General features: G+C 45.4%; 1 protein-coding gene across 2 annotated transcripts in view; it reads right to left on the reverse strand.

The window, feature by feature from the left end:
* Window positions 1-8,045: 8,045 nt before the first annotated feature.
* SNX5 (sorting nexin 5) overlaps window positions 8,046-12,153 on the reverse strand; it is a 37,496-nt gene continuing 33,388 nt past the window's right edge. Inside the window, exons 11-13 of one of the 2 annotated variants that reach the window (XM_048842475.2) lie at window positions 11,771-11,930; window positions 9,737-9,822; window positions 8,046-8,629 (exon numbers count right to left, since the gene is read on the reverse strand). In XM_048842475.2, the coding sequence (XP_048698432.1) occupies window positions 8,579-8,629; window positions 9,737-9,822; window positions 11,771-11,930 (297 nt within the window). In that variant the 3' untranslated portion in view covers window positions 8,046-8,578. Of the gene's footprint in view, window positions 8,630-8,657; window positions 9,434-9,736; window positions 9,823-11,770; window positions 11,931-12,153 lie in introns of those variants that run through there. The other variant, XM_048842474.2, reaches the window with a different exon arrangement.

Below are 12,153 nucleotides of genomic sequence, written 5' to 3' on the forward strand. Positions count from 1 at the left end.
GAAATTCTAGTTTGCCGTTATTGGAAAATGTATATTACAGTAAGATTCCCTGACTGAGAGCAGTGCCCCATTGCTCCAGGGAGAGACTGTCCCAGCCCCAAAGAGTTTACAGTTGACAATTAAATTTATGGGTGGGAGAAAAATATAGTTACCCACATTTTACAGATGGGGACCTCAGGCACAGAGAGACTAATGAAACCAATGGGAGTTAGGCATCTAAATACCTTGGAGGATCTGGGCCTAAGTGCAGGGGTGCTGAGACCCATTGAATCAAGCTGTAAACCCTGTACATGATGGAAACCACTTCAAACTAGGAAGTACGGCAGCACCCGTAGTTCCAGCACCTCTGCTGAACTGACCTTCTCAAGGTCACGCAGTCTGGGACAGAACCTGGACACACTGTTGCCTGGAGTCGAGCACCCACAGGGACAGCACCCAAAGGTTGAACCTAGAGCTCTTCAAGTCCTAGCCCAGTCTCTAACCACAAGACTATCCTTCCTCCCACCAGTGGAGAGCGCACCCAACACTTCACTGAAGTTCTATAGTGGCTTTTCCCACTAACATCCCCAGCTTCTGTGAACCAGCCCCACCTGCCCTTTGTATTTCCTGTTCTCCTCGCCCCTGGGATTTGGGGAAGGAGAGAGAGAGGGGCGCGCCCATGGTCTCCCCTCCCACCCCATGGCCGTACAGTGAATTACCAGCATTGACACACACCCAGATGGAAGGTGAGAAACAATGTTTCTTAAAATTAAACTCGGGTCTTGTCTTCACTACAGAGCTTTGCCAGTAACACGTGTCCATGCTCCACTTTGAGTCCCACTGACAAACTCCTATAATAGAGCTGCAACCCACCAGTCAGTAACCCCTCATCAGACTCAGAAGAGTTCATACAAGTTCATAAGCTGGCCATGGACTGTGTAGTCACAAAATACAAAGCAGCACACTCTAGGCACAGCATGCTTCAGGCCTCCTCCTGTATCTGCACAGAGCCCAGTGGGCTCTGGTAAATACTCTTGTGCCAGGCTGATTGCAAGCGCCGACAGAATGTCCACTTCCTCCCTCCACTGTGCTGGTTACATTTCCCCCTTGGCATCACAAATTTTCTGTAAAACACAACATGTAGCAACAGCAGTGGGAACGGCTGGCTCTCTCAGATCCAGCCTGGCCATAAGCCATCTCCATCGCCCCTTTAATCAGCCCAAGGCATGCTCCATGGTCAGCCAGCATCTGCTCAGCCAATAGCAAAACCTTCCCTTGCTGCTGTTGTCCATGTGCCCTGCGTTTGGTGTCTGGAGCCAGAGAACCAAAGGGCAGGCTGGGTCCCAGAGATTCACAGTTGGTATCGCAACCTCTCTTGTGTGAACGTGGCAGCCCAGAAAAAATCTCCCTGCTAGCTGCTTTTGGAAGAGTCCAGTATTCCTAAAGAGGCAAGCACTATACACCCTCCCTGACCAGCCAACACTAAAAATCAGTGAAACACTCCAGGTGCTCCACCAGCACCTGTGTAACTATGGAGAAGTCCCCCATTTCTGTTTCTGTATTCAGAGGTAAGGCACGGGATGCGATGCTCCCATCCATCTATTATTTCCTGCATATTGCCCAGAGTCCCAGCCCTGCACAGCAGAACCCACTGAATGGCCCTGGAGCACCTGGAGGACAAATCATCCCACCAGAGATTTCCCAGCTCCAAACTGGCTCTCTACGGCATGATGGCCACTCATTTCTTCACTGCCAAAGCAGCTCTCATTCTCTAGCATCTTTGGCCTGAGGAGCTGGGGCAAGCTCGACCCACAGATCCAGGAACGTGGCCTTACATATCAAAAAGTTGTACAGATGATCCTTCCACAATCTGACCCCCCCCCTTCACCCCCACACCCTGATGCTCATTTCACAGGCCCAAAACTGCCACGTTGGGGCATGCAGCTGATGAGTGAATGCCTACAGCATTATCCCCTCCTTAGTGGGATCATTTTCACTGCTGCACACGCATCAGCCCTAGCGACAGGTGTAGTTCCCCAAACACAAAAGAACCATCCACCTCGTCTCAAAAACCAGACCAGAGAGCTCGGCTGATCTGGTCAGCGTCTCTGCCAGCAAGATAGTGGAGAGGTTGAAAGCCAGCACGAGGAAGAGTGAGTTACGGGGCAGCACTGTTGGAATTTTTTAAAAGGATGCAAAAAAAAACAAACAACAATTCTGGGCTGGAACAGAGGGAATTATGGGAACTTGACCCCAAACTCCCACAATTTCCTGAGGAGCACTGGCTCCCACCCCCCAGTGCACTGCAAAAACAATTTGCAGGAGGCAGCGCACTAGACAGTGTCATGGGAGAAACTGGGACATTTCCCCACAGTGCCAGACATCTTTTGCCAATTCAACCAGTCACTGAGGCTGTGCAGCACCGGCAAAGGCAGCCAAATACGGATGTGCTCTAGTGACACAGCAGGGTGAGCAGCTGTAGGCCGGCAGAAATTAAACCAGTGCAACTTCCTGGCATAGATGTGGCATTAGATTCTGCAGATAAGCCCCACTGAACAGCGTAGAACTGGATGAGTCAGGATAGCAAACACGCCCCCTAAGTTAGTTTTCCTCCTCCAGGAGGACTGCCCATATTCCTACACCGAGCTCAAAAGGAGGAGAGAGAAGTGACTGGAGCTACAAGCCACGCACCGCGGCAAAAGTCTCTACTGCATGTGATCTCAGGCCCCGATCTGCTAACACCAATGCAAAGGCTCAGCTCTATGCACATGTGTAAAGGCAAGCTAGTGGATAAGCACAACCAGAACAGAAACTCCTGAGCAGGATCATACCTGAAAGCTGGTTCTGCTGTTGCTTCTCCGTGTGACCCCCATGAGTCATGGAGGTGGTTTTTAAAACCCTCTTTATTTTAACATACATCACCTCCTCCTGTCCTACCTTATCACCTCTATTTTGGTCCATTTGTTCTGCCAAAGGCTTAGGCAAGATCCAGCTCCAAGGAAAATCAAATCAAAGCAAACATTAGCCAATTAGAAAACATTGCCTCACTGTCTTGTGTCATCTTATCATGACTGCCCACAAGATTTATGGATGGCTGGGTTGTGTGGGCAGCAGCTTGTTGTTTGGTGCCAACACATTTCTCTAACCTACTGCATGAACGCAGAAATGGCAGCCTAACAGATGTGCCATTTAAACAGCTGGATTGTACAGCAACTCACTGATACTCATAGTCATGCTGTAAATCCATGCCACATATTGTTAGTTACCAGCTGTAGAAGGCTGTCCAAGCCTGCCACCCACAGGATTGAAAGGAGGCCGGAGGGGGAGAGAACTAGGATGACCAGATTGCAAATATAAAAACTGGGACAGGAGGTGGGGGCGGGGGGCCTACAAAAGTAAAAGCCCCAAAATCAGGATTGTCCCTATAAAAGCGGGACATCTGGTCACCCTAGGGGGAACCCACAACCAGTTGTATTCCCACAGCCCATCAGGAAATCCATTATACCTAGGGCCCTTTCAGAGGTCAAGGCCTGATTGTGATCAAGTTAAAGCAGGACCACCTCCCCAGTGACATTGATGTGCGTTTTATACGGATGTAGCTATTACTGTGCAGGCAGAGGAGTAACTATACCAGCATAATGTACCTTTTATACGGCTAGAACCACACCCACCAGAGGGTTACCACCAGTATTATTTCCATTAAACACCCCCACCACACACACACACACACACACACACACCCCCCAACCTCTTTAACTGAAACAGCTACATCAGCACAATGTAAGTGCAGATCAGCCATTTAAATTACAGCATCGCAATGACTGATCAATGACGTTTTAAGTGGGAATCTGTCATTAAAGTCGCATGCGTAAGCTGGGTTTGAAGCATGTGTAACCTTTCCAATGCTAGCTTTAGAGAGAAAATTCAAACCCCAGGAAATGCAGAGTTATGGTCACATTTCTCACACAAGGCACTTACACGCTGTTAACTTTAACACTGCCCCAGTTTGGAACAATGCAGCATTCCCTGAAAAAAGATCAAGCAAATACACCAGAGAGGATGTCCCTCAGGGTGCTTCCAAAAGAAAACTCACAAAGTTGTGTTATGCTGTATTGCCAACCGCCAGCGTTCAAAAGTGACAAGACTGGCTTAAAACCTCCCCAAGAGATTTAAAAAAAAAAAAAAAAAGTGTATATTTTAGGTTTTGGTTTAATTCGCTTTCTGTATTTTTAGCCTTTTCAATGCACTTGGACAAAAGTTTAAAGATGTGACCCAACCAGGAGAGAGCTAGAAACTTCCATTAAAAAAAAAAAAAGAAAAAAAAATGGGGTGGGGGGGAGAGGAAGAAGAGGGGAAGGATAAGATTTATCTCCCCCACTCACCTGATTCCAGAAGCTGGGGCTTTACGAAACACCAAATATTGCAAGAGACAACAACGCTGCTTAGGCAAGGTCCTTTCCCAAAATGTTAAGACACTAGATCTCCGCTAGGGGAATCAATTGTATGTTGGAAAGTGACAAGGAAAAGAACAGAATTAAGGAACTGCATTCACCCACCATATATTTCAAGTGGCCCAGATAATAAAGCCTTAACATGAATCACAGTAGTTGTCAGGGTGACAGTCTCCCAGGGTTACAGAACCAACCCACTAAAATTCATGGTAATATGATTATTTTAACTTTAGGAGTAGACAGAAGTCAGGTTTATAGTGGACACTCAGTTACAATCTTAACTATGGTGGAGCAGCTGCCCCTCCGTAGCGTCACTATGGCCATCAGGTCAGTAGCCACCAGGCTCAGCCAGGAGCATCCAATGGGTATTTGCTGGAGAACTAGTGTCCTTCACTGGCTTGAAAGCCGGTCAGCTCCCTCCCTATAGGTACATACAGTATATGGAGTGAGGTTCTGGGAGCACAGAGCATCTGCCGGCTACCGCACACGCACCTCTCAAGATGCGGCTGCTCTCAGGAAAAAAAAAAAAAAAAAAATACAATAGCATCCTCTGCTGGCTGCTATTACTCTCTGAAGAGTCACTGAATATACTGTACTCACTTCTTCCAGCCAAACTGCTGGCCACCAGACCTCTGAAGGTGGACAGAGGTAGCTCAGGGTAGACCCACAGCCTGATCTGCAACGGACCACTTCCCTTGAGGACTGTGGGGCAGTAGGCAAGTCATCTGGCAGCCCAGCACCCATTCAGACCAGGAAGGGCCCCACTCAAGTCCAGGAACTATTGCTTGCAGGTTTTGAGAAGGGAGGGATATTATTTCAGAAAATAAGGTGGTTACAGAAAGACAACATGGCCAGCCAATAGCCACTTTTCCTGGTAATTCTGTTTTTCCACTGGCCCCACAATTCAGCTGGTGACAGAAGTGTTTCAAGGCACCTTTGTCAGGCTCGTATTTCACTGGCTCTAGGCTGTCAGCTGGTGGGACACATGGGTTTTCAAACAGATCACTGATAGCCACTAGCACAAGGGAGAAAGCAGTATAGACTGCTACAAATTCTGCCACCCAAAGCCCCATTGTCAATTCTGACAGTCATGCCCCCCTGTTGCAAGAGGTGGCCCAGATGAACTACTTGTGGGCTGGGAGCTTGGAAAGCTGTTGCAAACCATATAAATCTTCAAAGCAAGGGGTCCCTGCTTTAGACGATGTGCGGCCAAGACAGGCCATGACCTTTAGGCTTTGTCTAAGGCCATGCGTACACTTACAAGCTTACAGCTGCACCACTGTAAGATTGCTCATATAGCTGCATTATGCTGACGGAAGAGCTCTCCCGGACAATAAAACCAGCTCAACGAACAGCAGCAGTCATGTCAGTGGGAGAGTCTCTCCTGCCAATGTAGCACTGTGCACAGGAGCACTTATGCCAGAAAAATTTATTTTGCCCTGGGGGTGGGGGGGGTGTTTCTTTCACACCCCTGAGCGACAAGAGTTTTGCCTACGTAAATGCTACTGTAGATATAGGCCTAAGTCACAATGGAGCATGAAATATACCCAAACTTGAGACAGGAAACCCCATCCCAAATCTAACGGATGGGAAAGAGCATTGGACAGCTGTAGCTTTTACCATAGGAAGAAGCTGAGGACAGAGACCCTATATGGTTTAGGCTGATCAGTGATCTGGGCAGAAGAAACAGACAGGATCCTGTAACCAAATTGTACTCACGCCAGAGCCTGAGAGAAATGCTCATCACCATGGTGATGAGCAATGCTACTGCAATGGTGTTTACTATTTTGACATGAACCAACTGGATAAAACCCACCAGATCTAGACAATTACTGACACCACTGATTCACTTAGACCTACAGTTTTAAGTATTAGTTCTTGCTAAAGATTATCCCACCTCTTTCCTGGGTAAGCAAAGAGGCCAGTGTAGTGTTTTCTTAAATCCACAGCAGGAACCCACGCAGGAGAGGGCTGGAGAAAGGTTTAGACCAAACCACTACTGAAAAGCAGAGATAGACTGGGGGTAGTGCTATTGGCCCTCTTCCCAGGAAACCTCTTGGACAAGGTCAGAAGCAAGCAACTTCAGCTCTTACCAGAGCCAGACACTAGCCAATTAAACAGGTGGCAAAACATCTGCAGCTAGATGAACTGTGGCTACAGGAGGTGTAGTGGATACGCCTTCATGTTTTACTGATGACAGGTGTGTAATGAAACCCTGAGTTTATAAGTAGTGTAAAGCAGGCTTTGAGAGACTACTCAGCCTCTACATTCATAAGCCAGCACCAACCAGGCAAGTCTATTTTCCTTCTTTAAAAAGAAGGTGTACACAGATGTATACTTTGCCCATTTTAGGACTTGGCTTATCCTTTCCTATACCCCCCTCCCAGCAGTGCTACACCTACTTAACCCATCCTGTCAGGCTGCAAACTCTTCAGGGCAGAACCCTGTCTTAAGGCAGCACCTGGAACAAGGCCACAGTCCTGCTATAGGACAAGCAACAGAGCAGATCCATTGGACTGCCTGTTGGGTTAGATTCCACCCATCTTGGAAAGGTGAAAGGACTAATGCTGGACAGAGGCAGGGACACGAACAGGGTGTAGCAACTGAGCAGGGGGAGGAGGAGTGTGGCTAGTTATATGGTTACCAAACTGCTTTTTAGACAGGGCCACACTTTTACTGCCCAGCTAAAATGATCCTGCTTAGGTCATGTGGTGACTGATTAATTTAAAGCTACTGGATTGGAACTCTTGAGACCTGGGTTCTCTTGCCCACTGTCCTCCAACAGGCAAGTGGCAGAGATGGGAAGGCGTATCATAGCTCCATGCCTTAGTTTCCCCATCTGTAAAATGGGGACAGTGATATTGCTCTTTTGTAAAGAGCACTTTGAGCACTCTGATGAAAAGCACTACACAAGCACAAAGTATACGGTGAAATAATGAAATTCAGCTGTTTACAGAAGGCTGTCCCACGAGAGATCAGTTTGCCTATGCTTGCATTAACAATACCCAGTCCACCTGCCACCCTGAGCATACCAAGATGTTAAGGAATACTTGTGGCACCTTAGAGGCTAAACAAATTTGAGCATAAGCATAGCTCACAAAAGCTTATGCTCAAATAAATTTGTTAGTCTCTACAGTGCCACAAGTACTCCTTTTCTTTTTGCAGATACAGACTAACATGGCTGCTACTCTGAAACCTACCAAGATGTTGTATTTCTTTATGACAGCCAACCTAAGCTCAGCTACCTGTTAGAGGAAAGGAAAGTGCCAGGATGCAAAGTACAGCAAGAAAGCAGATCTTCAAGGCAGGAGATCAAGTCTACCAGCCATTTTAGTTCAAGAGTCTCAAAAAAACCCTTCAGGTTTCCTATTGGATTGCATTGTGCAACATTTTTTTAAAATCTTAGTTTGTAAGAAGGTAATCAGACCATAAGCAGCTGTACCAATTTCAGTCTTGTTGTTGCCTTCTAATTGCAACAATCTCAGGTTAGAATGATATTCAGTGTATAACAGCTTTTCATGATATGAAAACAATTTTCCCCTAAACTACTTGGGGGTTTAAATCCCATATACAAATGGTCTATTATACAAGGCCATTTAGTTTATAGAAACACACTTCACAGTATTAGACATCTTTATTTTTGCTGAGTGTACAAATACTGAATGTAGTTATAGAAATCCAAAATACACTGTAGTAGAAATCTATGAAGTGGAATGTATTTTACCTTATAAAATTGCTTAAGAATGTACATAAGACCCTCCCAAATATGAACTTCTTTGACATGGTTTAGGCTAGAGACAGATTGCAATACCACCTTGATTTCATTCACGTGTCACTCTTGGAAAGAATTGCCCCTTTTTATCATTAGAAAACTGGTCAACATTCTGGAATCTAGTACTTGTACTTTTTGCTTACCTTGAGATATTAACTCTCAACAAGAAATTAGCTACATCCAAGTAATTCATATGCAATTCAGATTTCATTTCTACCCTGGAAGCCAATACATTGGCATCAACATGGTTAAGTATTAGTCAAACAAAATGTTTGAAACAGTGTATTTATATATTTTAACCTAATGAAGTCAAGCTAAATATAAATTTTCCCATGGCTGTTGAGTGCAACTGATGCTGTTTTCACATTAAGGCGCTTTAGTTGTTCTTGAACAAGTCAATGCAGCTTTGCAGGAGAGACACACTGTTCTGGAAGGGAAGACAGTTAATTCTGAGTGAGAAGCATGGGATCAAAAACAGGCACCAAATCAATTCTCACTCCAGAAACAAGTGAACTTAACAGTTTTGATGTTCTCAGAAATGGAAAAGCTGAATTTTCTGTACTCTGTCTGAAAGCTACATTTAGTATCATCACTACAAAGACCACTAGAAGGATGCTAAAGTTGCACAGACAAGCAATCAAGTTAGGAAGTACCAAAAGTAAGGTTGCTTGTGCAATGTTAATTCTGCCCCTTGAAGTGTGCATATATAGTCCTTAATTATGAGATCACATACTATCCTCCACCCACAGGGCCCATCTCATTCAGTGCTCACTATAAAACAAGTATTTCCAAGATCTTCTGTGCAACTTGTGAAAGGAGGTACCATCCCCATTTTACAGCTGGGGAATGGAGGGGCAGGGAGATTCAAGGCCAGGATTTGCAAGTGTCCACTAACTGTGGTTGCCTGAATGATTAATGCCCTACATGAGATACCCGCAGTCTGATTATTCAGAGGTACTGAGCATTTGCAGCTCCCATGGACTATTTGGAGGTCTGAGTGCTGAGGTGTCTCAAGTTGGGCTCTCAGAAGACAAGGAACACAGTGGCCACCTCTGAATTTAAGTGATTGTGCAGCAGCACAGAGTCTGTGGAAGAGACCCAGGAGAACTGGGTCCTATCTTCTTCCTGTAGCATTCTCTACACCTTTCAATTACTCCAGCAAATGAGGCAGGGGTCCTTCAAGCAGCCTCATTATCCGCACTGGGTATTCAATACCTGAGCATCCTCCATCCTGCACACAGAATAAGGCAGAGGCCTGTTGCATACTAATTTTTTCAATCATGTAATTAAAGACTATCATACACACAGGGGCCAAACCAATCTGGCTTTTCCTAGTTTTAGGACTTGACTCAAACTGAATTTTTCAAAAGGTTTAAAAATGTAATTTCTTAGCTTTTCAAAGGAAAGAACAATCCTCTAATGTGCAACCAGAATAAAAAGAAATTTCATCAGGGAAAAGGTTTGGCAGTTTACGTGGTCCCAGACATGGCATTGCAGCCATGCACTTTCTACATTAGGGAAAGAGCGCGCTTACCTTTGCATGCTTGATTTCCAGCTCAGCCATTTCAATTAGATTTTTACGAAAGGCTGCTATTCTCTTCCGCTTGAAGCTGATCAGTTCTACAAACACAGGAGGGTGGGAATATATGAACTATATGTACATTAAATTCTGGAGAAGCAGGGAACATAAGGACCTGCCCTGTACTCCCCACCCTCACTGCACACGGTATCAGTCTGCCAAACTCAGGGTTTTTATTGGCCAAGTTTACTTTCTTATGGTTGCAAGTCAAGCCATCCTAGTGTGATTCAGACTACAAGCAGCATTCAGCACTCAGAACAAGTTTGATACCCCTGCCTAGCTCCTCCTCTGAAGGATAGTGTGCCCAGGGAATTGAAGTTCTGGAGAGTAGACCCAAGGAATAGCCCTACAGCCTCGTTTCCTCCTAGAAGGAGAGTATAAAAGCAATAGAGTGGCACCTGTACAACAGCCCAGGGAGACTGACTCTAGGATTGTACCACAGGAAAAAGGGAACTACCCCCATTTAAACCCTGCTTAACGTGGGGCTGACTCCACATGTAAGGAATCAGCAGAGGGAAAGTGCCGCTTACCTGATCTAAGAAGGTACTTGGAATGGCTGGCAGACAATGGGTCACACCTCCTCTCTGCATGGAGGTAGGTCAGGCAAGAGGGACTACCCATTGCTGGACTGCCAGACATTCTAAAAGCACAAGAGAACCCACCACGAAGCATGGGGCCCCCCCAAACAGCACCCACTAGACAGCGCTTTGTTCACCTCATCTGCTTACGTATTTGCATCCCTTCCCTCATCCCTTGCGTGCTTAGCCCTAGATTAAGCTGTCTGGAGTAGGAACCTAACATCTTTGCAGAATCCCTAGCATACACAAAAGATTGGGGAAATAAATGAAAGGACTAAGTTAGAGAGACATTGACTAGATACTCTAGATAGTCCAGCAGAAAGGGGAGTCAACTGGTTTCTGCTTTAAGAAAAGCACACTACTCTAGACTTATGTACATACTCCTAAATAGCAGTGGTTAAATGCAATGTGCAGTAGGTTAGAGTAGCCAGAGTTTTAGTCATTCATGCTGCAGTACTACAGGAACTTTTATGCAAAGTTAGTACTTTGCAAAGTGCTTAGAGATCCTTAACTGATTTTTATGAAAGTCAAGGCTTTTTTCTGTCAGACTCTTCAGAAGAGTCACTCCAGATGTGACATTTCAGTCCTGTACTCCTGAGGTGGCATGTGCAGTTCTTTGACTGTATTATTTGGCCACAAGAGAAGCTGCAGTCATGTACATTTACATTCTGGCCAACAGCATATGCATTTCCAGATCACTCCTGCCCTTGTGCAAAAGGTATACAGATGGTCCCGTGAGGGTATAGCTGACCTGTAAGCTCTGCCCTAGAATGCCCCTCCTAGCCAGAAGAACAGCCTTGGGAGCAGGGATTGTTGGGACTAAGACCACTTTCCTCTTGCATGTTTTACTAGCGTGCTTGGACTCTGATCAGAAAAGTTTCACCTTGTTTTCCATTAGATACCTCTCACACCAGACGGCTATGACTCAAATAATGCTCTAAATGGACCACTGATCTACACCCATTCGGGCATCTTGACTTCGCATAGCTGAAGGGATTTAGTTCCAAAGTTACCCTTGGGGGAGGGAGATAGCAAGAACAAAAAGCTTCAACCCAAAAGGAAAACAGGACCATAAAAGCAGCATAAGAATAGGCCCGTTCTTTCTTCAGTATTACAATGATCTGCTGAGTTTGAAGAACACCAGATGACTGAACATTTAATTGAGGTCACCAATTATTAAAAAGGAATATTTCGGGATGCTGAGACTTGTCCATGTGATGTAAAACTAGTTCACTTGACTATCTTACTCAAAGCCTGCTAGACTAGAGAGAAGAGTTAGGAGAAATGGGACTTCTGAGTGAGCTGTGGACCACAGTGCTCTGTGGAGTTACTATGGAGAAATTCCCTCTAAAAGGCCTTGGAAGGATGCAGAGGATCAATGGAATTTAGTGCGTGGTAATGATGTTTGCACCTTCCTTTGCAGACTCTGAAAGCTTCTCAAACTTCTGACAGCAGTCTTGCTGATGTGCTTCTGCCAGTCTGACATCTTTACTTTTCAATCTAGCTTTGTCCAGGGCTTTGTTTGAATTTTCATAGTCTGCAAGACTCCGGGTACGTCTGTATAGGAGATCCTTTAAAAAAATAAATAAAAAAAAAGAGTAGTCAGATGTTACTCTTATTTATATCAACAGCATGTAGAGAAATTGGTTCTGGATTCTGTGCTTTGGTTACAGAGAAAGGCAAGCAATAAGCCTCACACAAACTGTACTTATAAGCCAGCAGAGCACTTATCCTACCTCTTTTTCTTCAAAGCACATAAAAGACTGAAAGTAGCTTTGCAGTTCAAGAGCAGCT

This window comes from Caretta caretta, chromosome 3, assembly GCF_965140235.1.
Source record: "Caretta caretta isolate rCarCar2 chromosome 3, rCarCar1.hap1, whole genome shotgun sequence".
Taxonomy (NCBI): Eukaryota; Metazoa; Chordata; order Testudines; family Cheloniidae; genus Caretta; species Caretta caretta.